Source organism: Kwoniella botswanensis, chromosome 1, assembly GCF_036426115.1.
Source record: "Kwoniella botswanensis chromosome 1, complete sequence".
Classification (NCBI taxonomy): domain Eukaryota; kingdom Fungi; phylum Basidiomycota; class Tremellomycetes; order Tremellales; family Cryptococcaceae; genus Kwoniella; species Kwoniella botswanensis.
Window position 1 is genome coordinate 5,268,224 of NC_088599.1, and position 26,535 is coordinate 5,294,758.

Below are 26,535 nucleotides of genomic sequence, written 5' to 3' on the forward strand. Positions count from 1 at the left end.
TCATCTGTTCCTCGTTTAGATAAGGACAAGAACCAATATTCGCTTCTTTGCCCCATAACGGAAATAGGGTGATCGACTAGATCCTCACCCCAGTAACCTACAGATTATATATCTCATCTTTCTTTACCTGATGAGAAGGTGTTACATTTGAGGTTGCACCGAAATGTCTGTTGTTGAGTGCGGGATCTCAAGGAGGCTGCTGTGGACCAACTGAGCTGAATCTCATCGGTTTTATCGGATTGAATTGCTCTACTCTGAAAATATGAAAGTGAGCTCTGAAATTGGTTACGGTTGAAAGATGAATCCATCGCGCAAGGCGGAGAAGAACAGAGTGATATCGAGCACGGGCCGAGATCCGGTATGAGACGTTGTAACAAGGTAATTTGCAATTGTCAAGTCTGATTGGACAAACGGGAGATACGGTGCAAGGGGTGTGGCGGTGCCCCGTTAATATCTGAATGTATGGGTGAGTCGATTGACTGTAGGTGCAGTACCGGTTGGAGTAACCGGCTCATACCAATGTCACCATCTACCCTATCGTCATCAGACCCACCAGCCAACCAATTGACGGACAACCGATAACTCAATTCCATTCCGTCCCTCATTCGACATTCACCGCGCTGCCACTCCACCGCAACTCTCGAGCGGTCAATTGTCATCCCGTCATAACTTGCTCAACTATCACTTTTCATATCATTAAAGATTGAGATTGAGATTTAGATTGAGATTCAGATTTATATCGCTTTGCTCTTTCTTTCATCTTTGATTGAGTTGACTCTATCATTCCTTTGTTTCCACACGCCGAAGATTGACATAGATCCCCTCCACCCCCACACGTCACTCTTTCCCATCCCATTCCGGATATCACATCTTTCTTTTTTTCTTCTTCTTCTTGTTGAGTCTTACTTCTAGATTGTTTATCTGAGAAGATAGATAGTTAAACGAACGTACACAGTAGTACACAGATATCATGGCTGAGGCGCAAACTCCTGTAAGTAACATCAACTTATCTCAATATCCACTAAATCCTCGACTGGGGGCTATCAGTCCTACAAACTTCTCTTTGACACTATCTTCCATCATTCACACACACTCCCATAAAAGGGTTCTATACCTTTGCATCCCTCCATCGCACGTTTGTCAGTTATGACTGTATAAATCCCTCATTCCAAAAAAAGATAAAGACATGTGCTGACCATTCTCATCCTCTTCCTCTCTCTATACCTCTCTACAACCACCTGACCCACCATGACCATTCATCTCTATCCTGAAAACGACATCGACAAAATCCCTACGTACAACCACAATCATGGTCGCTCGACTCACCAACAGATCGAGGCTTGGGTCAGTCACCTGGGCTACGATACCTCTCGACCAGGTACACCTTCTGCTCCTTCTGTCAATCCTCATACGTAAGTTTGAGAGCTCCTCTTTCCCATTACTCCTCGGTCCAATTCAACGTAGCAGTAGACCGTATACTGACTGCGTTCTCGTGGTTAGTATCCATGGATTACGAAAGAAACAGGCCGGACATTCTGGTCCCCTTAAGAAAGTCTTAGTTGCCAATCGTGGTGAAATCGCTATTCGAGTGTTCAGGACAGCCCACGAATTGGCAATGTCCACAGTGGCCATCTACTCCCATGAAGACCGAATGGGTGCTCACAGATACAAATCCGATGAGTCGTACTTGGTTGGTAAAGGATTGGCTCCAGTCGCTGCCTACTTGTCTCAAGATGATATCGTTAGGATCGCTTTGGAACATGAAGTTGATATGATTCATCCTGGGTGAGTAAAAGTCTCCTCTACAAAGTACATCATCAATCATAATTATTTATAGGCTGTGGTGGAGATGGTAGAAATCCATGCTGATACATTGTATTCGTAGTTACGGTTTCCTCTCTGAGAACGCAGGATTCGCCAAGAAAGTCGAAGACGCAGGAATAGCCTTTATTGGTCCTCGACCAGAGACCATCGATGCTTTGGGAGACAAGACCAAAGCTAGAACATTAGCAATCAAGACTGGTGTACCTGTCGTTCCTGGTACTCCAGGTCCAGTAGAATCTTACGACAAAGCATCTGCATTCATTGAGAAGTACGGTTTCCCAGTGATCATCAAGGCTGCTATGGGTGGTGGTGGACGTGGTATGAGAGTGGTCAGAGATCAAGAATCTTTCAAGGAAAGTTTCGAAAGAGCTGTTAGTGAAGCGAAATCTGCTTTTGGTGATGGTACTGTTTTCATTGAACGTGAGTTGACCATTTTACATCCTACTTCAACCTTCTTTAATTGCTACGAGGATCGATCGCTGATGGTGATGGTGCTATGTAGGATTCCTCGACCGACCAAGACACATTGAAGTCCAGTTGCTCGCTGATGGCGAAGGAAACTGTGTACACCTCTTCGAACGAGACTGTTCAGTACAAAGACGACACCAAAAGGTAAGTTCAATATTTCCTATCGGGGTCCAAAGCTTGCTAATGATTTATTCACTACTATCAGGTCGTCGAAGTCGCTCCTGCTCCTCACCTCGATGAATCAGTCCGACAAGCTATCCTCAGCGATGCCCTCAAGCTTGCCCGAGGTGTCAATTACCGAAATGCGGGTACTGCCGAATTCTTGGTCGATCAACAGAACCGACACTACTTCATTGAGATCAACCCCCGTATCCAAGTCGAACACACTATCACCGAAGAAATCACCGGTATCGATATCGTCGCTGCTCAAATTCAAATCGCTGCTGGTGTCACTCTCGAACAACTTGGTTTGACCCAAGAACACATCCACCGAAGAGGTTTCGCTATTCAATGTCGAATCACCACTGAAGACCCCGCTGCCGGATTCCAACCTGATACTGGTAAGATCGAAGTGTACCGATCTGCTGGTGGTAATGGTGTTCGATTGGACGCTTCTTCTGGTTACGCCGGTGCGCAAATCACCCCTCACTACGACTCGTTGCTTGTCAAATGTTCAGTCAGTGGTGCTACTTTCGAAGTGGCTAGAAGAAAGATGTTGAGAGCTTTGATCGAATTCAGAATCAGAGGTGTTAAGGTGAGCTGATTTCGATGCTGTGATGGTGGTGTCGCTCAGCTGACAGGTGACATATATATAGACCAACATTCCATTCCTTATTCGATTACTTACCCACCAAGTCTTCGAATCCGGTAAGACCTGGACCACCTTCATTGACGACACCCCAGATCTCTTCAAACTTGTCCACTCTCAAAACAGAGCTCAGAAACTCCTTGCCTACCTTGGAGACTTGGCCGTCAACGGTTCATCTATCAAAGGTCAAATGGGTGAACCTGGTCTCAACACAGAAGCCATTATTCCTCAAATCAGGGATAACGCCGATTCTTCCAAGATCGTCGATACTTCCGTTCCTTGTCAGAACGGTTGGAGAAACATCATCGTCAACGAGGGTCCTGAAGCTTTCGCCAAAGCCATCAGAAACTACAAAGGTACCCTTATCATGGATACCACCTGGAGGGATGCCCACCAATCTCTTTTGGCTACTCGAATGCGAACAGTCGACATGGCCAACATCGCCAAAGAGACTTCCCACGCTCTACAAAACGCATATTCTCTGGAATGTTGGGGTGGAGCCACTTTCGACGTCTCTATGCGATTCTTATATGAAGATCCATGGGACCGATTGAGAACTCTTCGAAAACTAGTACCTAACATTCCACTTCAAGCTTTGGTCCGAGGTGCCAACGCAGTAGGATACACTTCATACCCCGATAATGCGATTTACGATTTCTCCAAGAAAGCCGTCGAAGCTGGACTGGATATTTTCAGAATTTTCGATTCGCTCAATTACCTTGACAACTTGAAGATTGGTATTGATGCTGCCAAGAAGGCAGGTGGTGTGGTAGAAGCTACCATCTGTTACTCTGGTGATGTCGCCAATCCCAAGAAGACCAAGTACACCTTACAATATTACCTCGATTTGACCGACGCGTTGGTGAAAGAAGGTATTCACGTATTGGGTATCAAAGATATGGCTGGTTTACTTAAACCAGAAGCCGCGAGACTATTGATCGGTTCAATCCGAAAGGCCCACCCTGATTTACCTATTCACGTACACTCGCATGATACTGCTGGTATCGCCGCCGCAAGTATGATTGCTTGTGCGCATGCTGGTGCGGATGTGGTTGATGTTGCTATTGATGGTGAGTCGGGGGTGATTTCTAGTGTTACAATGCTGATATAATCCTGGTATTTTCCCAGATCTTTCGGGTCTCACTTCTCAACCAGCTATGGGAGCTGTCTGCTCAGCTCTGGAACAAACCGGTCTCGGAACTGGTATCTCCCACGAGAACATCCAGGCCTTGAACCAGTACTGGTCTCAAATCAGAAAACTCTACCAATGTTTCGAGGCTAATGTCAGAGCTTCTGATTCCGGTGTCTTCGACCATGAAATGCCTGGAGGGTGGGTCTAACTTTTTTTCTTATTGCTTGTCAGTCTGTGTACTGATATAAGTGTGTAATTCCAGTCAATACACCAACCTTCAGTTCCAAGCTTCTCAACTTGGTCTCGGTACTCAATGGTTAGATATCAAAAAGAAGTACATCGAAGCCAACCAACTTGTGAGTTTCGGTCGACCTTTCCTGTATGGGTGAATTGGCAAGTATACTGATCTCGCCTTCCTAGTGTGGTGATATTGTCAAAGTCACCCCTTCCTCTAAGGTCGTCGGTGACTTCGCCCAATTCATGGTATCCAACAACCTCTCCAAGGAAGATGTATTGGACAAAGCTGCCACTTTGGATTTCCCATCGAGTGTAGTAGAGTTTTTCCAAGGATACTTGGGTCAACCATACGGGGGATTCCCCGAACCACTCCGATCGAACATTATCAGAGACAAGGAGAGGATCGATCAAAGACCTGGTTTATCGATGAAACCTCTAGACTTCCAAACCATCAAGAAAGAATTAAGGGATAAATTCGGTTTGCACATCACCGATTTCGATGTGGCGAGTTATTACATGTACCCTAAGGTCTTTGAGGAGTTCCAAGGTTTCGTGGAGAAGTATGGTGATTTGAGGTGAGTCAATCATCACATCCTATGTCTTGATCCTTTTATCACATATGCTCATGTTTCATTTTTACTGTTACCACAGTGTCGTTCCTACTCGATACTTCCTCGGTAAACCCGTCATCGGCGAGGAAATGTCCATCTCTATCGAACAAGGTAAAACCCTTACTATCAAATTACTCGCAGTTGGTACATTGAATGAACAAAAGGGAACGAGAGAATGTTTCTTCGAACTTAACGGTGAGACCCGTGCAGTGGTCATTGAAGATACCAATGCTGCTATCGAGCATGTCTCGAGGGAAAAGGCATCTTCCGATCCTGGATCTATCGGTTCACCAATGTCCGGTGTGGTAATTGACGTTAGAGTGAAGGAAGGTCAGGAAGTCAAGGCTGGTGACCCCTTGTGTGTCTTGAGTGCTATGAAGGTGAGCTCATCTACAAATTCCCTTGTAGTTCCCCCGTACGGGGATTGAGGCTGATGTACTGTTTTTATCTATAGATGGAATCAGTCGTCTCTTCACCTGTCTCAGGTAAAGTAAAGAGAGTATTGGTGAAGGAGAACGATTCGATCGCTCAAGGTGATTTGACCGTTGAGATCACCCATTAATCTTTAAGGCCAAGGGATGTGAATTATAATAGAGTAAGAAGTATGTATATACCCCAAATGACATAAAAGACAGGAATTATTAAGTCGGCTCTAGGCTTGATGAGTGTGTAAATCGCTAAATTAGAAAGAAAAATCGGTTCGACTCTGATATGGTTTATGCATACGCTGTGTCTGTTTGACTTGAATATCCATGTCGCAAAGTAAGATGATGAATGGACAGCTCTCATAGCGTATAGTGACATCTTTTCATAATTTGATATACAGTACAACGATAAACTACAAATTTTACCAAATGCTGAGATAAATCGCAAAGTACCTGATCTACCCCACCTGCAACGCCTGACTCCATCGTCCGTCGTCCATCTGCCATGTGATGGTACGATCCACTGTCTATAACCTACTGATCGACTTGGAAGGTGGATGATCGACTTAATATTCATAAGGGGTATGAACTCCTCGGTGGTTTTCTCGATTGTAGGGGGACTGTGAACGTGGTTTGGATGTACAGAAAGATCATTGAGATCGAGATATGTTGGCCGTGCTTTCATCATAATCCGATTGCGATTGTTGCTGGGGTGGTTGTGATTGGTCTGCTTCTTGAGTAGCTTTCATCAATTCGACATCCAATAATCTCGATACAGTCATGAACCTGTGACGAAACATAGCAATGCAGAGCAAAATCAGCAATACAATCGTGAGAGTTGGACGGGAACAGACGAGTATCGTGAGGATGTGAAGAAGAACGAAAGAAGGCCATGTCTTCGTCTGAGGGGCCATACTCACTGAGAACCACATCCTACACCCAACCTAGCCATAGAGTTCAACTGATCGGACATCATTTCCAGCTGTTTCTCCGTCTCGGTCAAGTTGGCTTGGAGGTTTCGTAAGCGAGATGCGAGGGCTGAGTAATGACGGGCTTTGAGGTTGGACGTTGACATTGTGTGTGTGTAGTGGAAGTGTGCAGGACGTCCTGGTGGGTTTGAAGGACGTCAGTAAACGTGTGATTTACCATCGACATCCTCATCAACATCATGAAATATCAACTTCGATCAGGATTTGTTTACTTGGGTCTGTACGCGTTCGCTACGAGAGTCACCTGCACGCGTTTACGTAACTTTGAGATCGGGTGTACTGTGTGGTTAGCTCAGCTTCGGACCAATGCCGTTTGCCGCTTTGAAAAGTTGAAATTTCAAGTGGAAAATCACAAAAGACAACATCATCAACTTATAATTCACTAGTCACACATATAGTCAAACTGACACGAACAAGATCCCCTCGATAGACGACTTTGATAACACAGTACGAGTGGAAACTTCATCATGAAGTGGAATATCGGAGCTTCTTCCTCATCATCATCATCCTCATCCTCTGGCCCAGTCCTGACCGATCCATCTCTTCCCACCAACCATCCTGCAATCCCCACGTCCTCTATCAATCCACCAGCAGAATGTCCAATGCATCGATCGACTGCCCCTCCCCCTCCTCCTGCTTCCGGAGGAGGTTTAGCTAAATGTCCGATCGATCACAAGAATCTCGACCCATCCATGAACCCCTTAAACAACACCCCCGCGAATCTTTCACTGAATAGACAACCAGGCCAACAACTTGACTTACCTACCGAACGAACGCGATCTACCATCCCTCGACCATCGGGTGAAAATCCAGGTGGAGAAGCTTACGGTACGGGATCGACGTGGGATTACCCTTCACCTCAGCAATTCTACAATGCACTGGTAAGGAAGGGATGGGAAACCCCAGAGGATTCGGTGGAAGTCATGGTGGATATACATAATTTCATTAATGAACAGGCTTGGTATGAGGTCATGAAGTGGGAGAAGAGATTACCTGGGTGAGTGGTGGGGTTTTGGTAAAACACCATAATCATCACGATTATCTCAATCAATCAATAACTTGTCATTTCTAGTCAAATCATGACAATGACGATGACGATGACCAGGACAATGCTGATACTCATTTCTCACGTTCTATAGGGGTGAAAACGCTCAATTAGCAAGATTCACAGGTAGACCAGGTGAATTATCACCCAAAGCAAGAATGCATCTATGGTTAGGTAAATTCTTCCCGAATACTTTCAAGTGAGTTTTGTTGTCTTTCTCTTTTCTACGATTCGGAATTACGATGATGACTAATCATACACTTTTATTTTTCTACACAGCACCGAACCACCATTCGATCGACACGATTGGATAGTCACTCGACCCCTTCCCACCTCCACGACCGTACCGAAGGAAGAAGCCTCTACTCGATATGTGATAGATTACTATTCCGCTCCACCGGACGAAGATGGAAATCCCGTGTTCTCGCTTGATGTGAGACCCGCATTGGACTCATTGGAAAGTGTTAGAGAGAGAATTAAAGTTAGCTGGGAAGAGTGGAGAAATAACAATGCGAATGGGGATGGGAATGGGCAGTAGGGTAGAACGCATGGACATACCAAATCTTGTTATGAGTGTGAGGTAATTGTTTCGAGTATCCAATCTCCTAAGATTTGGAGTATTGTTAAGTGGACAAGTGTTAGTACTGTAGGAAGAATTAGGCCTTGACATCGTCGTATATGACCATGACTAGATATACAGTATGATACGTCATACATCTATAGATTTGGATTTGATTTGGGACTTGTGATCATTAATGCACCACTTTTACCTTTTTCCATGGAACATGCAGATACAAGCAGAACCAAGATCAAAACAAGTGCAATAATTACTGACTTGGTTAAAGTTGCGAACACGATAGGGAATATCAACCATCCATATCCGTTCAAACTGTCACCGATAAAAACAATACATGTTTATATATTCATATGATATGGACGCAATCTATGTAAGAAAACTTTTACGAAGAGAGTAAATGATCGTTTGATATATAGATATACTATTTATGGCACTCAGCTCACTCATCCAATATGAATTTAGGTAGAAGAAAAGATACGATGAAATATAAGATAAGATACACAACAAAGTTTGGTTTTCCCCAAGGTGAGGTATTAGATGAGAGACGTTTATATGAGGTATCAAGAGCAAATTGAGAATTGGGATGGGTTGGGTATAACAGTATAGGAAGATGTTCTTTGAAAATGCCAGAAATATTTGATCTCGAATTATGGTGCAAGGTATGGATGGTCCTTCTTGTTATTCTTCTTCTTGTTCGTATTATGTGTATTCTATAGATGGTGACCTGGGCTAAATTGTCTTTATTGTTACTTCTCCTGCTTTATCCCTCCGATCGATCATTGAGGTTCATCAATAACGTCGTCAAACATCGTTTAGTGACCATATCGCCTTTGAGAAGAGGAGTGAACGTATTATCTTGAAGGGCTTTAGGTAAACATGCTCGAAGCGCCTCTCTTGCTCTATTTGAGTTGAATCCAATGGAAGAATCAGTGATACGTTCCAGGAGACAAAGTGGAAACACCAATCTTGCATTGCAAGACCAGAGCTACAAACTCACCTGGGATTATCGCTCATCCTCAAATAACATCTAACCACATGCTTCAACAACCTCACAGCCTGACTCTCCACAAGCGCATCCACCATATTCGACAGTACCGCTCCGACAGCGTAGAACCTCTCGTACGTCTGGCATATATACTGCAATCCCAGATCATCCGCCAAAATTTTCTGAACGATGAAGATCGCAACTGTCTTACTGAGCTCGGAACCGGTTTCCATGATTCGCAAGCACAGAGGAATGATTTCGGTAGATAAAAGGAAGTTGATAACGTCAGAGTTGTCGTTTTGCTATGTATGTGAGACGGGAATTAGCTTGGCCGATTTACAGTAGCATAGACGAAAGTGATAGGTATGAGACTCTTGAAATTTAAGGAGATGTGGTTTTGAACGACTCGAAATGTGACTTACCTTGACCAAAGCACCGATGACACCCAAAGAAGTCAATCTGAGATACTCGAATGGTCTAGTCTTGCTCGTAGTATTCAAGAATGGATATAGGAAAAGAGGGATATGCGCTACGAGAGATTTAGTCAGCTGAGTAAAGCAGAGAACGCAGAAGTAGCTTACCATTGAGAAACAAAGCTCTGGTATCAGAATGACTCGCAACGCATTGCAGTAATGCTAAAGTGTTACATACGCGGTTGGATGCATGAGCAGTCAATGAAGGTGGTGATAATGCTGGGTAGACGGCTACAATCTCGAGGAGAAGAGATGACATTATTCCTAGTGGTGTAAATAGAGTATGTATTAGCTGAACATGCTGATCGAACAGGTGTAACGGTCTTTCATGTTCTCGTATGAGTGATAATGTGATCTATCCCAACTCGTTTGACGTGCTCTAATTCGTACATCTTTTTGTCCACATCGGACAGACGGAGCTTTAAGGATCTAAAATACGAAGAACTCACCATATCCACCCCATAGTACCAAAGCCAAATCCTCGTACAACTCCCTCTTCTTACTTAATTCCAATAACGCCCCTTCCCTCGTCTCAGGTTCTAACAACTCCGTTATCAATATATATATCTTCTCTTCTTCACTTCCTGCCGGTGGTGGCGCTCCATTAGGCATCAATAAGACTTTTCCACCTGCTCCTGCTCCAGCACCGCCCGAGGCATTCTGTAGAGCTGACTGATTCTGCGATAATTGCTGATTCGAGCCTTGATTCTGAGTGGTCGAGGGTGCTGGAGGGTTATTGAGGTGTTGAGCGAGGTTCTGGGGTAATAATGGTCCACCACCTGCTGCGTTGGGGTTGGTAGACCCAGGCAAGGGAATAGGTGTAGTTGATGTATTACCAGTAGCAGATATCGATAATTGAGGTGTATGCCCTTGCCCCTGACTTCTGGTATTTTGGGATGCACCTCCATCAAGAGGTGAAGCTCCACTTGGAGAGTAGCCGTACCCCTGAGGTTGAGGCTGAGAACGACGAGTGTCGTTGTACATGAATCCACCTGCTCCATTCGGAGGTAAGAGGTTCTGTCCGCCCATGAATCCTGGACCTGGTGGCCCATTGGACGAGGGGACGTTCACACCTGGAGGAGGAGGGATGGACGTCGACCATGAAGGAGCGTCTGAGTCGGGTGTAGGAGGGGCAGTGGGTGGTCGATGTTGGAGATGGGTCTGGAAGTGAGGTGGGGCGTGAGGTGCGTACATGATGAATGGAGTCGGAATAGGATATCAAAGGGGTTTATTTATTGGATGGTGAAGATGGAGTGATAGTACTGCGATTGATCGAGGTGAGCTCCGCACTGATCCTGAATCTCTCCTCCCCTCTAAGATACGGATGTCGATGATTTGTTTACGATGATTTTGTCGATCTATTGGTAATTGCGGAGAGAGAAAGAGAGAGGATGTCAATTGTCATCAACGTTGTTAGCTCATCTTACTTGCTCTTTCACGCGGAGTTGCGATTCTCCTCAGTGACTGGTCATGAGCGGCATTTACCGCTTTGTGGCACACGCTTCATCTCCCCAGTGAACCTGCACATATATATTGTGTACATGTACATGTACCGTGCAACCCACGACATGTCCAATACATACACTACTATACAAGGCGAGGTGGACAGCAGATCAAATCGACACCACGTTGCCATCACGATTGCTTCCTGATCAGCAGCTTTATCAAATTCATGGTTGTCTTTTCTTCTTATCCCAGTGTTTCTTCCTAATAACACTCATCTCATTCCACAATCCATCATTCATCTTTCTGGAGTACATGTTTGACTTGACTATATCATCCATTGTCTCTGACTTGTACCCTATCGTCAATCCAGCCGAGGTAAACAAACCTAGTATCTTCACCATGGATCTAGCCAACGATGAGAGGTGTCCCAGGTCTAATTGAATTTGACGTTCGAATTGATTTTCACTCATATCCGGTGGGTAGAGGATCTGTAAGTTGAATTCACTAAACATTTGGAATTCTCCTGAGTGATACGGATCGCCTAACTCTTCGGGATCGAATGATTTACCTGGATCGTCCTCCGCCTCGATTTGTTGGTGATCTCCATCAGAGGCAGCGTACCTTCTCACGCAGAGATTGAATATCCTCAAACATCTGAGTTTCTTCCATGGTATCTTGAACAAAACCTCCCGTAGACATATCTGAGTGTTCTCATGAGTTATGTTTATCCAGATGTTTAAGTTTGTGATAGTTGGCGACACTAGATTTAGCAATTCGAAAAGATCTTCATCACTTGATTTGAGTAATATCGTTTTCGGTGTACCCAATCCCATCTCCTTCACTTCTTTGAGTGCTTCCAATATGACCCGATTTGGTATAGGGAAGTCAATCGATATGCCTTCCAAGGGACTATCCAGTTCTTTCACTCTATTCAGCAAGGCTCGTTTCCATTCTTCCCCTTTATTTTGGTCCTCACAGGAATCCTTGCTATACGCATTCAATTTCAAAAGTTTAACCTGTTTCTACGACTTGGGTATCCCAGGTCTTCCCTTCGGTATCTCCTGACTGCTCTGGGTGAAATGTTCAGCATATGAATAAGGATAAGTGTATTCGGATATCGATGTCGACGAGGGATCAGCAGAGGTATATTGCCGAGTGAGAATATCGCGATAACGTTTGATAATGGTCGCATTGGGGAAAGAGGATAGAAGGGAAGACCATTTGGTAACTTGAATGGTACGTGTGAGGTTTAAAAGGTCGATGGTTCTTACGCGTCCGAGATAGAGGCCGAGTCATTCCTATAGATTTTGGGCATGCATGATCAGTATTCGCTTGTGCACAGATTGAGTAGGTCTCAGAAATTGGATAAGGAGGACCAAATTAACCAGCTCACCTAATTTTCACACCTCTTCATGGCTTGTGGTAACTCCGATACTCGAAATCTCTATATAACGCTTCTAAACCTCCTTTTATCAACAATTGGGAAAATCCAGTGATGAAGCCAGTGAACTTGCGTGGGAATTGACAGAAAATAGATACCGTAGATATGAACTGAATTATAGGTGGAGACGCGTATGCCGGGGGTAGTACGATGAATGCTGTATGACATGCTGGCATATATTATATGCAGCAGAAGGGTGTCGATTGGTTGTTCATATATGGACGATACGCATATCCGAATGCCCGCAACGGTCCACATCCGGTCGCTCGTGTCTCCATGGCGGACGACCAGGAATCTGTTGAGCTATCACAGTCAGTTACGTTATGTTTGACAACACTCTCGCGGATACTGACGGGTGGTTGTTCATCCGTGATTACTGCTGGCACCACTGAGCTAGAGTCTGGCCGCAATCGTGGCGGCATATCACCGTATTGCATGATATGCCTCGCTGGATCGTATCTTAGCGGAAATATCGAGGGCCAATCCTTGTGTGCTACGTTCTGGGGTAAGCGAGCAGTATGATAACCTTTCCGTACCTCGACTGACCATTTACGATAGCAAGCATGACATCATTAGGGATCTCCCAGAATTCTCGATATTCGGACTGATCCACTATGATCAGTCCATTGATTTGGTTCTGTGTACATATGCCATCAGCATGAAAGCCTGAACAACTGTAGGATCAGGTACGCACCTTGTATCGGTAAGAGATATTCTCTTCAAGAGCCAAGGTAGCTTCCACTCGTCCAAAGAACATGAAGTGCTCCCAATAGAAGCCGGACTCGCCCCTAAAGGCGGACTTTCGGGAAGCCGGGTCGATCACCTCAGTGACCAATCCCCCAGAGATTCGACAGGGGGTAACAACGTCAGTTCTTGACTTTGCTGCGATAAACACAGGGGCAGTCAGAACCTACGAAGAACCACCTCATAGAGTGCATGAACTCATGACACAAGATGACACTAGCATGCAGAGCATGCTTGCTCCATAATAGAGCACTTTCCTGCTTCATCGCATAGGCGTGCCCCAACGAGATGACCAACTGCGAGAGAGGTGAGGCGAAAATGTCAGCTCCGAATTCACAGTTCACAGTTCACGAACACGAAATGAAGCATGAGAAAATTCAAACCACGTCAACCAGTGAAAGAGTGAAATAAATCCTTTGGACAGCAAATCACCGTACATCCTCAATTCATAACATCAACAGCTACTACCCAGCATCATTGCTTCACCATTCACCTTCGGAAAAGGACACCACCAGTGAAAATTAAATGTAGAGAGTTAAGGTGCTTTTCGTCTGCTTTTGTTGATGGTATACAGTGGATTGAGGCATGGCAGATTCAGCACAGCAGACGTACTCACCCTTCGTTGTAAGTGAATGATCTGATCCGGTCCCACCACCGCCCATGTGGGCCGCTTTCCTTGAGCTACTCGATTTTCTGGATCCAAATCTCCATCAACCACTATCTGATAGCAACATTCTTTGCTCCATCGTTCCAACATCCTATGAGACTCCTTATCGATCTTCAGTGCGAAGGGTTCAATCGGCGGGATGACATGTTCTACTTCGGTCTCGGAGACTGGAGAAAAATCCGTAGATTGTATAGCTTGATTTTCATACTTGGATTGTAGAGCAGCGCCTATGATCTGTCTGGATGCTTCAGTGAAGAACATTCGTCGAGCGATTGCGTGTACCTCGTCCAACGCTGCCCGCTGATTCCGATCTAAGATCTCCTCCGAAGAGGAGTAGTCTCGTCCTCGCAATGGGTACGTTTTTTGCGGTTGAAATCGTTTTGGAAGCAGCGGTATTGGTCGGGAAGTGGATCTGGATGGTTTTGAGCAGCAGTGAAGACCCATCTTGCTTTTTCAAGTGATAGCCTCTGATATTTGATTGTTACTTATAACCCATATGCTATCCGGATGATGATTCGGAAGTTGAGGTTTTTGAAAACTACCAGTAAGGTTGGATCCATGTCCGACTCATCAGGTGATCAGGTGATCAGGTATCGATTATGCCACGTCATGTCTCAATACCCGGCAACACGCGTCCTTGTTCTTTGAGTATCGGTGCATCATCATCATCACCGTCATCGCCAGCGTTGAACCTCTATAGATGCTGACTATAGTTGAGTGTTGCAGGATATCTTCTTCGTCGTCCTAGAATCAAACGCAGACATAATGGTAAGTCAGATGCCTTGCTTGGTCCGGGTGAGATTGTAGAATATAGCTGATATGTCAATACATCCAGGCTCGAAGATACGATAGTATGTTGTCTAGATCAACCTGGAGCTTGTCCATCTGGAGGTGAACTAACGATGTTGTGATACTACAGGTCGAACAACCATCTTCTCACCGGAAGGTAAGCTTTCTCTACTGTGGTAAATCTTACGGGACATTGAAGCTGACTTCTATCGTTTATAGGTCGTCTCTTCCAGGGTAAGCTATGAAGTCTGAACATAACCGATCCCTGGTACTAGCTGACAATCATTCCAGTCGAGTATGCGATGGAAGCTATCTCTCACGCAGGTACAGTCTTAGCTGTATTATCGAAAGAGGGAATAGCCATGGCCGCTGAGAAGGTGAGCTAGCAAATGCTCTCCTTCGTCTTTCGGGAAGTCTAGCTGACATGTTTCTTGGGATTGTAGAAAGTGACGGGTAAATTACTTGATTTATCACTCGCACCAGGAGGAGAAAAGATGGGAGGGGAAGGTACAGAAGCTTGGATGGGAGGTGGAGGAGAGAAGATTTTCTTGTTGAACAAGTAAGTGAAATCAACCACAAAAATATCAGCTTTCCTATCAATTTTGTTTGTATGACATATAAGGACAAAGCTGATCAACCATGTTTGATCAATCGCAGTAACATCCTAGCTGGTTTAGCAGGTATCACATCCGATGCCAACTCCTTAGTCAACTTTGCTAGGAATAGCGCTCAAAAACATTTATTCACTTACGACGAAGATATCCCCGTGGAAATGCTGGTTCAGAGATTATGCGATATGAAACAGGGTTATACACAGTTTGGAGGTGAGCAAGTCGTCTCCAATATCGTCAAGCTTCAATCTTCATTTCCTGTATATCTACTTATCTACTTGGTCGTTTCAAGTCACAAGTACGATGTTAATCTATTTGTTATTTCTAGGTCTCCGTCCCTTCGGTGTAGCCTTACTTTACATGGGCTGGGATCCAATTTATGGTTTCCAACTATATCAATCTGACCCATCGGGTAATTACTCAGGTTGGAAAGCTACATGTATAGGATCGAATCATTCTTCAGCTACCAGTCTTTTGAAACAGGATTATAAAGAGGAATTAAGTTTGGAAGAAGCTAAATCGTTATGTTTGAAAGTTATGAGTAAGACTATGGATAGTACCAAATTGAGTAGTGAGAAATGTAAGTTAAAGATCTATCAACCCTGAATGTCTTTAATCACAGTCTATCTCAACCACTTCAGTTTACACTATACTCTATACCTCTAAGAAGAATAGTGAGGCTGATATATCATGGTTTGGATTGGACTATATAGTGGAATTCGCAACGATGACTCTTAATCCCACGACGAAACAACCCTTATCAAAGATTTACCGACCATCAGAATTAGATTCATTACTTCGAGATTTGGAATTGGGAGGTACAGCTGAAGATGCGGTGGGTGCGATGGAAGGTACAGGTGGTGGTGGTGGTGGTAATGTCGCTATCAGTACATAGATGGTGATGCTCATAGGTTGAAGAAGAATGATACAGTAGATTCGTGATCGATGCATGTTAAATTTATATACGATAATGATTGATCGGTAAGATCGAAATCACTGTATTCTGATGATAATGATCATACATAACGGGTACTGCATAGCGTGCTGGATATCCTAACCGGGTTGATTATAACTACTAACATCTGAATAAACGCATACAATACAACTAAACTCGTTATCCTATATCATATATCATTACATCGTGCTTTTTACCCAACTCAGAACCATGCCGCCCAACCTATCGAAAACAACATCAGCACCTCCGTTCATGATCACAATCATACCAAGTAAGAGCCATCTTGTTACTCACCGTGATATATTCTCGCCAGATGCTCTACATCCCTAGCCTCCTGAATCAGCATATTAACCGTATACTCTACGCTCAACCCCGTTCCCAATTTGTTCTTAATTTTATTCAACACCCTATCAGCTTTTTCTTTCACATTCGCATCGTGCATTATCAATTCTCCGATGGGTAATGCCAATCCTCCTTGAGCTCTTTGTAATTTATCTGGATCACCTGCCCAAGCGTATAACGGATCGTTCTTGAATACTTCTAACACCGTAAGGATGAGTGATGACGAAGTACGTAGTACTCTAAGGGTATGTTCAGAACATCGTCGGAAAGTTCCTTCTATACCTGTTATTCCAAGTCCATCGACGATATCGTTGGTTAGTCGGAATGGAACTTTTTCGGGTATACGAAGTTTTCGGCCCTATAGACAATTGAAAACAATCAGCTGATGTCAGCAGTTGAAGAGATCAGCCCACTCCGGCCCACTCACATCCTCGAAGACAATCCCAAAATCAATATGCACCAACTCCCCAGTAACCTGATCAATCAAAATATTACTACAATGTCTATCGCCCAGCCCGACCATCCACCCCACTATACTAGTCACAGCTACCGATCTTGAATAATTCAATTTCATGGTGAACCATGCCATTGGATCTTTATGTCTCTCAACGAAGAAATGCCTTAAAACAGGTTTGAATTGGGTCATACATTCTTGGTATTTCTTCGGTAAATCGGCGGATTTCGGATCTCGATCTTGGATCTTGGATATTTTCGCTTGAAATTCCGCTGGGGAAATGTCTATTCCTTGTCGATACCTGTCACAATCACAATTCGTAAACAATCGATAACCGCTCTTCAAGTCAATTGTATGTATGACAAGATGAACACAAACTCACTTCATATGAGCCGGTTTTAACCACTCTCCAATCCCTCTTGTACCCTCTACGAACTCGATGATACCAGTCCTCTCAGGTAAGGGAACAACATTGTATGTTCTAAATCTGAGATTTCTCGCTTTCGCCTGTCTATCTCTGATGAGGAGATCATTCGTCATGGTGAATACCTGTTCCATCACTGCATCTTGTCGTACTTCATCTTCCGCTTTGAACTGCGGAAGGGAACCGAAGATCAGCATATACTCCCCGTTCTGCCATCCTGACCAAGGGAAGCCGCAAAAGCCTTAAATCGAGCTATTGATTTGGACGGCGCTACTCACCAGCTGCTGATGCTGTTTATTATTCGTATCATATACCCTCATAATCTTCGGTCTATGTACACCACCAGCAATCATATACGTCGACCCGTACCTCTGCAGAGTAGGTATGTCCGTATATGCCAAACTTTTATCGATGGGGATAGAGCTGGTCGCAATAGGTATACGTAGATTGGTTAGATGTTTAAGAGGACAATTGGTGGGTAAATTATATTGAGACCCGGCTTTTGGTTTCCTACTTCCACCGCCATTATCAGAGGACGATTGAGATTGTGATCTCTCTTCATATCTCGACCAATTCACCGACGCCACCACGAAGATCTTCATCTGTTTCGCAGCTTGATGAGCCAAAGTGTCTTTCGACCCGGCCAACACATTTAAGATTTCTAATGCCGCCGGTCCACGGCCCTGATTCTCAGCATCGGTAGATTTCCTTCTTGCCGAGCTCGGGGGTGATACTCCATGAGCTAGTGTTATGACCTGATATAAAATATGATAAGGATGCTCTTTACTCATCTTCAACAACAGTCCATTCAAATTCGCATTGAATTTGGTAGGTATAGTGGGTCGATATAATCTCGCTGCTAATTGAGGTCCGAGGAACACGAATTTATACGATGGTATACGGTTCAATGTCCCTTTGAAAGAATCATTGATCTCTTCGCTCTCATCGTGCTGTAACCATAATGAGACCAATTGAGTGATGGAATCATCGTGAGCGTCCGATAAAGCCAATGCTTGAGCGTACATCCGTAACGCCATCTTGATGTATGCTAGTAGTTCGCTCTCCAAGCCTTTGATGACTTTCTCATCTTCTTGATCCTCTTGAGCAGCCTTGGAGGGTCGTGAAGTACTTTCTCTCCTTGAGCTTGATTTGGACGATCCTAGAATATGTGATTCTTGAGCTCGTCTCTCACGATACGACTTGAGCCTTTCGAGTTCAGACGATTTTGACAAGTTGGTATAATGATTATCGGCGAAACACGCATATTCGTAGTAGATTTTAGCTTGTTCGGCATTGGGTATCTTGCTATGAAAAGCTAGCTTCCAAGCATCGTCAAATATACTTTTGATTTCGGTTGCAGCTTTGAGTTTAGCTAGATCGGTCCAATGAGCCTAAAATCCGAAATTTTCATCAGTCAGTCTAGTACATGAAACATTGATAGAGAGATATGATTGGCTCACAATCCGACCATACAAAACAGCTAATCTACCGGGATTAGCAGGTTTCCTGCTCTGCACTTCATGTACTAGATCTCGAGCATGTTGAATCGCCAGACCATGTTCGTTCTGAGCCCATAATACTTGACTGAACGCATCTTGAGCTTCATCTGAAGGTGTTCTACCCATTTCCAATTGTTGGACAGCCGTAATGGCATTGACCGAAGCTTGGATATTATCATCGTTCTTGGCCATTTCAGCAAGTCGGAGATGGCAGGATTTTTCCAGAGAAGCAAGAAGTTCAGCTTTCGGACTAAGTAAATCACCCAAGGTATTTTTACTTTCTCTTTGTCGACCAGAGTGAAGGAGCGATAGCTGAGTTGCCGTTAGACGTTCGGCGTTGGTAAAGCTAAACATCACATCAACACTTGTCTCGTCCCGTATAGATCAAGTAACTCACTCAAACGATTTATCGACATTAGCGAATCCAAGTACCTGAGCAATGCCCCCAACATTACTCGCAGCGTTCTCGAGTGATGACTGAAAATCATTATCCAACCAATGTGCCGCTTCTCTCAAGCAGAGCAAGTTCGTCGTGGTCCTCTTGATCTGAGCCATTCTTTCCATCCCTAATCCACTCAAGCGGTCTACCTCGACCTTGATAGACTCGTTGACTATCTTGAGAGCAGCTTGTGTATCTCGTTCTCTATGAACAGCTCGTAACGCAGAATAGAGACTACCTTGAGGCGTTCTTGAAAGCTGCTCACTCATCGGTAAGTCCCAATCACCTGTCCTCCAAGCTAATTCAAGGAAAAATGGATCTTCATCTACACCTTCTTGTCGAGTCTGGGATGTCATCGAACTTGCCAAGCGATTGAATCCGAAGGAATGCAGGTTGTGTAGAGCCGGTAAGAAGGTATTGGAGGAGTTAGAGGAAGCAGCTTCGATAAATGCTCCATTCCAGCCGAAAGCCCGTTGAGATTGTCCTTCGTGCTCTAATCTCCGGAGAAGGGCATCTCGCACGTCGTGATTTTGGATACCGTAGAAACCATCGGGATCTTCGACATTGCTGTATATTTCGTACATAATCTAAGAATACCAGATCAGTGCAATCCCACAAAGATCATGATTTCACCAGAAACAGGGAGGTTCTGTTACCGATGATCATAAGGGTAGATGCTAACTCACCTTCTGAACCCTCTTGTCGTCATCTTCGACTCCACCTCCTTCTTGATCCCTGGCCAGCTCCAAAAACAACAAAGCCGTAGCATACGCACCGCACTTCACCGCAGCCTCACTAAGGAGGACATAATCAATTTCCAACCAAGCATTATATCCCAATTCTCCATTTCGATAATGCGGTTGGAAATGTCTTAGATGGAGTATCGTATCGATGATAGAGTGTATCGTACCTAAGCTAGCTGATGGCCACTGAATAATCAAGCTGAAATGCGCCGAGAGAATCTTTGATCGTTGAAAGGGTATTTCAGGATGAATTGATGCTCCACACGTTAAGGAAGCTTGAATCAGGTGGGGAAGTAAAAATCTTAACGAGACGGTCGATGAGTTGAGAAGTGGTTCGAGCGATTGATAAAATCGATCATCGGTTGATACTACCTGACAGAGCACTTTGACTAACTCTCGACACCAATGATCTGCTGATCTGGAATACTTGATCCATCCCACCTGATTTATACTTTCATCCAACGTCGGGTAATCACTGTTATTGAGTGGAATGTGGATGGGAGTAAGCGCCGATATCTGACCGAGTACATTGGTTGGTAAAAAAGAGGAGGATACTAAATCTTCGATCATTGGTAACATCCCTTGTAGAGCTTTATAAGCTATTGACCTAGTCTGATGGCTCGGCTCGTCTATAAGTCTAGCAACTTCCTGCACTATCGAAGAGCGCAAAGTAGCCTCGGGATCCTTGATCTGCTTACTCGAGCTGATAGTGATGTTACTGTTCTTGTAACTCGAGAATAATTTCATCGAATCTAGAGGTGGCGCACGAATTTGACCATTTGCCAAGTAGAGTATCTCTAGGAAAGCATTGATACCATCCGTGTCTGAATTCTCCATTAATTTGCCTTTCAGATGCCAAAATAGGGACTGGACGAAGGTCTCGATAGCCTCAGGTTTCGTACCTGTTTTGATAACTTGTAAATACTGTTTACACAGCTCTCCAGCATTCTTCATTGTTTTACTCTTGCTGAGATTCACTAAATCAGTATAAAAAGGGGAATACGGTTCTGTCATTTTCCCTCGAAGTGTTTCAGGCCATAATGCCAGAGCCGTCTGGAAGGCCACTTTCGTATTCTCGTTGTTCGTCCATATTCGAGCACTTTGGATTATCCAGTCCTCTAGTCCATCTCCCACTTCCCTACCCGACACTGAAGTTTCACTCAAAGCTATTCGAGCGAAACCAAGTTGGACAAACAAATCAGTCAAATTTGATATGGAGCCTTGGAGCGAGTTGAGCTGCCTAAATCCCCAAGCGACCATTGATAAAGCGATCCCGCAAATATCAGGTTGAGGTAAGATAGCGAGCATTTCTCTGAGAAATGCTTGTAAGATAGTCGAATCTTGAAACTCTTTCGGATGCAGGACCACAAGTAGCGAGAGAGACCGCAGGGACCTTCGTTGTTCACTCACGAGGAACACATTGTTTATTTTACTGGTAAGTCGAATGTTTGCGTTGAAAACCATTTTGACGGTTGAGAGGGAATTTTGTTTCTTTAGATACTGATAAGCGGCGATGATGTTTTGAGCAGCAGCGAAAGGGTCTATAGCTGTATTAGCGATCGGCAGAGTATCGTTCGTCATCAATTCCAAGAATAGAGTCCCGGCTGATTGGTCAGGTGTCATTTCGTTGAGAACAACCGCGATTTCATTTGTGGAAAGTTGGAGATCTAATAATTCCCAAAGATGCGCTGCTATTCTATCGATCGATGAGTCTAGCTTTTTATTAAGCCCTTTCTTATTATCGCCTCCGGGTAAGTTGCTTAATATCTCCACAACATCCTGGACGGATTGTTTGGTAGCGGTGTCAGGGTTGAAAACTTTAGAGTACATTATAGCAGCTGTAGAAGGGAAAGCTTGGTCGATACTATCTTCAATAGGGATCCCAGAAGCTTCGCAAGCTGATGTGTAGAAATCGATATACCCTTCCGCTAGCATGAATGGCCCCACTTGTTGCAAGCAGGCATGAGAGTAGGCTTTTCTCGTGGGGAATCCGTATAATCGATGTGGGATTTTCATAGCTAGTTGATTACCAAGTAATTGACTTCGAATGATGACTATCGCATACGGGAGATATAGCTCGGATATGGAAGATAGTCCGAGTCGACAAGAAACAGCCTCCAATCCGGATTGAAGGTGACCGTTGTAAGCCGAGGTGATAGAAGGGATCTCGTAAAGGTGAAATACCGCTGCTGATCTTTGTTGAGCGGTCGCGATACAGCAGTTCAGCTTCCATAGAGTATGAGATACGAAAGAATCGAAATGCTTGTCGTCGCCAGGTTGTTTATTCAACACTTGGAAGTAGAAAGCGAAATGTTGATCGAGAGGTAGAATAGGTCGATAAAAGACTGAGGAAGCCGAAGTAACAGCTCTGAGCCTCACTCTTGCGTCGACATCCAGTAATGATCCAGATAAGTAAGCTAAAGGATCGGAATTTTCCGCTTCTTCATCCGTTTCGACGTGATCCTGCATGCCTTGTAGCCACAAGTCTTTGGCTAAATCGTAATGTAAGAATTCATCTAGGAAGCGTAGCATCCCCATCTTGACTTTCCAAGAGGTGATGGTCCCCTTATCAATTCTTGAAGCGAAGTAGCAGACTAGATGTATTGCTCTTTCTCCGACATCCGACTTGAATCCATCAACGTCTAACCATACTGGCATGGAACATCTGATAAATGCCAAGCATAGACTTAACAAGCCTGTATCTCTAGAATACGCATAGGATCTGAGCATCTCTTCTAGAGCGTCCATGACTAGCTCAACAGCATCTCCACCTAAGCGAAGCCACCTGTTGTTGACAGCCACGCAAAGGGCTTTCCCGATCTCCAGAAATCTTGATCCTTCCGTTACTAGTAGAGCATTGACCAGCTGAGGATCTTTATATGGTTTCTGTAGGTTGGATACCAGCATATAGCCTTTCAATCTTAATGCGATAGCTGTGTTGAGCAAAGAAGCTGAAGTGCGCTGACACTCTATAGCCTCTTTAGAGAGCGGCATGGCATCGGTCTCGACATTCCTGATCTCGCCGAAGTCGTCGTCCTCAATATGACCGGGAGCAGGTGCACTATTGCCGTTGGTGGCGGCGTTCAGATTGCTGACTAGTTGCAGACAGAGGCTAAAGATGTCCTTAAGAGCGGCAGAAACCTATAGAGGAGACGAGTCAAAGGGTCAAAAACAGTCACAACATTGTAAAATATCCGACATGTATGACTCACCGTGGGTAACAACCATATCTGATTGACCAAACGATGTGGTGCAGGACGATTGATTATAGACTGACTCGGTGTGACAGGTGTGGGTGGGAGATTATAGCTTCCACTGAGGGGTATTTGACTTGGTAGACCAAGTGTTTGAGACGGTCCAGATCCTGATTCTGTTTTCGATCCGTTCACGATGTTTCTGTCACCTACAGAAGAGGTGATTGGCGTATCGTAACGAGAAGTCGGAAGAAGGTCCTGTCTGATACCGGATTGTGTATCTGGCTGAATTAATAGCGGCCAGTCATCCTCCCGTGGGATTGTTGAGTGGACGAGCGGTTCAAGACCTCTCCAGATCAAGTGCTGGGCAGGAATGCTGTACCCGTTTGAAAGAAAAGTCGATTGAATAGCTGTCAACAGTCGAATAGCTGAATGAACACAATCGGAATCAGGAACACTTCCATTGAGCTGTATAGTAGCTTGGAAGGATAAGGCGATGACTATGAGGTCCACATATCTCCTGATTCTTTCGGCAGGGACGGCTGCCCCTCCGATACTCTCCCAGTCCGTAGCCAATGCTGACAGCTTGGAGGAAAGAAACGTTGATATCCTTCTTGCTCGTTCGTCGAGTGATTCCAATCCGATGGCTTGCGGATATGACTCCGTCGACTGATCGGTGTCACCGTTTTTCACTTTTTCTTGTGGGAAAGTGCCATAGAGAAGAAAATCCCGTATAGGCTTAGTCTTGGTTTTTTCCAGTATCCGATCGACGATCACAGCATCAGGTAAAACCTCCTCGGTAGTGATATCGCGAAGGGGATGATGATGAAATCCAGATATCGACGCGAAAAGACGAAGGATATCCGCTGAGGTTTGCTGCTCCATTCTGGAAGTCCCTCTGGGTCCCTCCACGAGACCGCATTTTTCTAACCAGCTCAGTACCTTATTTTCCAGTCCCAAGGCGTACAGTCGTACGTCCGATGTTGCCATTTCGAGCGCGAGAGAGAGTAAGGCACAAACCGAGTCGTAAGGAAATACTGGACCTTGAATATCAACGTTTCGAAGTAAAGAGTGGATATCCTTGATAGCTTGGGCCCAATCTAATTTGTCGACCTGAAGGAGCGTATACGCTGCGTGACATGCAGTCCGACAAACGTTGGAGTTCGATGATTTACGAATGGCATAGGACCATACTTTCTTCCAATCAGTCTCTTCGGACTTCTTCTGAGCTAGTCGTGAAGAAGGTGAATCAAGTAGAGACTTGCTCTCCATCTGATCTGTTTGGAGATATTCATGGGATATCTTTGCAAGGATAGATAATCCCACAAATGTCCATGATTGAAGTTGTTCGTCGTCTTCATCTAGTAGATCCAGCATTGTACGCCGTATCTCCAGCTGAGCTTCGTTGTGGAGTTTACTGAGATGTCTGTTGCAGAGGAAGATGATGACTTGTAAGGCCAGAAGGCGATTCTTGACTGTACCTAATCGAGCGGAAGAGATGAGAGAATTAATATTGTTCTCGGTCCTCCGACGCTTCGAGGGGCCATTGTTTCGAGTGGGAGTTGCTGGATGTGAGAGTGATTGTGATTCGTATAACTGCATCGTTGTATCAACGGAACTGTCATCATCGTTAGATGAAGCCAACTTACATAAAGAGACGTATCCGTATAAAGTTCCAATACTGCCCAGGTCATAGCATGTTCATGACTGAAGTCAAATCCAGCTCCTATACCTCGTAATCCGAATGGTCCGTCCATGGATTGCGACGATTTTAACCTTAATACCCCAATGTCAAGGGCCTCTATCCCCCACTTGTTGATCGTTTCCCTCGACAGACCATCCATAAGCTTCTCCAGCGTATCTCTGACTCCGGTCGCATGTTTATTCTCCACCAGAGTTTTATGGGTGACAAACGGTAGTAACATGCGAATAGATATCAATATCTGTTCTCTCAAAGCTTTGTTTCTGGTACCCCATAGCGAGACAAGTTGAGGCAGTAGTTTCAGTCCAGCTGAGAGTGTGTCGTCCCGACAATTCAATTCGAGCTCTGTCAATAAAATATTGAGTGAACGAAATACTGACAGGTGTGCCGAGGTCTCGGTAGGGTATTGATTGAAGAAACGATGTATCTTGAGTAAAAGGGTATAGCCAGGTTTTTCGATGGGGGCAATCAGGTTGTCCTTAGACGGTAAAGGTGGTATAAGAGGTGCTGCCGATGACGAGAGAAGGATGGGGATGAGGGTGAGAAGCTCGGTATTGATTTGGGATATGGTAGATCGACCGTTTCGCCTCGAAGATCCAACTTGAGTGGAGTAGCCGTCGATATCCATTCCTCCATTTCTATCTTCCTCTTCTTCAAGGTCTCCATCTTCCCAGGCATCATCAATCACTACTTCATCTCCTAATACAGCTGACCAACATATGTTCATCAGTATCTTCCAGCTTGTTTGATCGAGACTTTCCAAATGAGGTGGATAGCTCAACAGCGTCCGCAAGGCTTTGGTGTAATCTAAAGCTGCAGGAGGGAATATTTGATTCGAGAATACCAATAACCTTGTCATATGATTGAACAGTACCAGAAAAGGTTTCTTCGATATCATATGAACTGTCCTTTCGGCCATCCATCGAATGAGGGAAATAGAATCAGCTAGTCGTTTGTCGGCTATGGCAAGTCAAATCAGCCAAATGAGCTTGATCAGAATGAATACTGACTCACCGGTAGATGTAGCACCAGGTTTCACAACGAGTTTCTTCTCCATCACCACCGTCTGAAACAAACATTGATAGAATGCTATCCATGCTGCACCACCTTCTTTCCTAGCTGTTTCTCCGAATGCATTCAGGTTTTCTCTGTTACTGAATATCTCTCTGACCAGCTCTATCCCTTGAGTACGATCTTTGATCTTATCCGAGGTAGTTAGTCGGAGAGCGGTCTGCAGACCTTGGACGGTGTTCATGGTGGAGGTGTGGGTATCATCAGGATGCGGAGGGGGATCTGTGTGGTGTCGAGATGTGTGACAGGGTGAACAATGGGAGTTTCTATGGTCGTCCTTATTACCCACCCAGAAGGCCACCTTCCTCTATTGTGGTAACTGTTCACTAGATATATGGTCTGTGAGAGGAAGGACGAAGAGATATTTTGGAGAATGAAATGAGTGAAATAGAGTGAACACAAGAGTGAACCTTCGGTATTCAACTTGAGCCGAACCTGTA

The 26,535-nt window shown here is 44.6% G+C and overlaps 8 protein-coding genes across 8 annotated transcripts; 3 read left to right on the forward strand and 5 right to left on the reverse strand.

Annotated features, from left to right (window-relative positions):
• Positions 1 to 1,248: 1,248 nt before the first annotated feature.
• L199_002004 (pyruvate carboxylase) lies at positions 1,249 to 5,642 on the forward strand (the record flags this gene model as incomplete). Its single annotated transcript, XM_064887754.1, has 11 exons — positions 1,249 to 1,412; positions 1,501 to 1,785; positions 1,886 to 2,244; positions 2,327 to 2,436; positions 2,498 to 3,046; positions 3,108 to 4,170; positions 4,229 to 4,430; positions 4,495 to 4,588; positions 4,653 to 5,044; positions 5,121 to 5,460; positions 5,535 to 5,642. 11 exons carry the CDS (start codon positions 1,249 to 1,251, stop codon positions 5,640 to 5,642), a joined length of 3,666 nt encoding a protein of 1,221 aa, XP_064743826.1.
• Positions 5,643 to 6,155: 513 nt separating this feature from the next.
• On the reverse strand, positions 6,156 to 6,580 carry L199_002005 (uncharacterized protein; the record flags this gene model as incomplete). Its single annotated transcript, XM_064887755.1, has 2 exons — positions 6,156 to 6,291; positions 6,426 to 6,580. The coding sequence occupies 2 exons, from the start codon at positions 6,578 to 6,580 to the stop codon at positions 6,156 to 6,158; spliced, it is 291 nt and encodes a 96-aa protein (XP_064743827.1).
• Positions 6,581 to 6,961: 381 nt separating this feature from the next.
• Positions 6,962 to 8,077, forward strand: L199_002006 (uncharacterized protein; the record flags this gene model as incomplete). Its single annotated transcript, XM_064887756.1, has 3 exons — positions 6,962 to 7,491; positions 7,634 to 7,738; positions 7,819 to 8,077. The coding sequence occupies 3 exons, from the start codon at positions 6,962 to 6,964 to the stop codon at positions 8,075 to 8,077; spliced, it is 894 nt and encodes a 297-aa protein (XP_064743828.1).
• Positions 8,078 to 8,876: 799 nt separating this feature from the next.
• L199_002007 (cell differentiation protein rcd1) lies at positions 8,877 to 10,768 on the reverse strand (the record flags this gene model as incomplete). The annotated part of the gene is made up of 5 exons (XM_064887757.1): positions 8,877 to 9,015; positions 9,114 to 9,403; positions 9,524 to 9,630; positions 9,683 to 9,838; positions 10,024 to 10,768. The coding sequence occupies 5 exons, from the start codon at positions 10,766 to 10,768 to the stop codon at positions 8,877 to 8,879; spliced, it is 1,437 nt and encodes a 478-aa protein (XP_064743829.1).
• A 476-nt stretch (positions 10,769 to 11,244) lies between these two features.
• On the reverse strand, positions 11,245 to 11,853 carry L199_002008 (uncharacterized protein; the record flags this gene model as incomplete). Its single annotated transcript, XM_064887758.1, has 1 exon — positions 11,245 to 11,853. The coding sequence occupies one exon, from the start codon at positions 11,851 to 11,853 to the stop codon at positions 11,245 to 11,247; it is 609 nt and encodes a 202-aa protein (XP_064743830.1).
• Positions 11,854 to 13,740: 1,887 nt separating this feature from the next.
• L199_002009 (uncharacterized protein) lies at positions 13,741 to 14,316 on the reverse strand (the record flags this gene model as incomplete). The annotated part of the gene is made up of 1 exon (XM_064887759.1): positions 13,741 to 14,316. One exon carries the CDS (start codon positions 14,314 to 14,316, stop codon positions 13,741 to 13,743), a length of 576 nt encoding a protein of 191 aa, XP_064743831.1.
• A 321-nt stretch (positions 14,317 to 14,637) lies between these two features.
• On the forward strand, positions 14,638 to 16,167 carry L199_002010 (uncharacterized protein; the record flags this gene model as incomplete). Its single annotated transcript, XM_064887760.1, has 9 exons — positions 14,638 to 14,640; positions 14,708 to 14,723; positions 14,792 to 14,818; positions 14,881 to 14,895; positions 14,953 to 15,038; positions 15,105 to 15,220; positions 15,319 to 15,485; positions 15,601 to 15,852; positions 15,986 to 16,167. 9 exons carry the CDS (start codon positions 14,638 to 14,640, stop codon positions 16,165 to 16,167), a joined length of 864 nt encoding a protein of 287 aa, XP_064743832.1.
• A 262-nt stretch (positions 16,168 to 16,429) lies between these two features.
• Positions 16,430 to 26,279, reverse strand: L199_002011 (uncharacterized protein; the record flags this gene model as incomplete). Its single annotated transcript, XM_064887761.1, has 11 exons — positions 16,430 to 16,449; positions 16,522 to 16,927; positions 16,997 to 17,324; positions 17,406 to 17,617; positions 17,726 to 18,838; positions 18,908 to 19,292; positions 19,344 to 19,972; positions 20,072 to 23,269; positions 23,341 to 24,918; positions 24,972 to 25,984; positions 26,039 to 26,279. The coding sequence occupies 11 exons, from the start codon at positions 26,277 to 26,279 to the stop codon at positions 16,430 to 16,432; spliced, it is 9,123 nt and encodes a 3,040-aa protein (XP_064743833.1).
• Between the last annotated feature and the right edge of the window lie 256 nt (positions 26,280 to 26,535).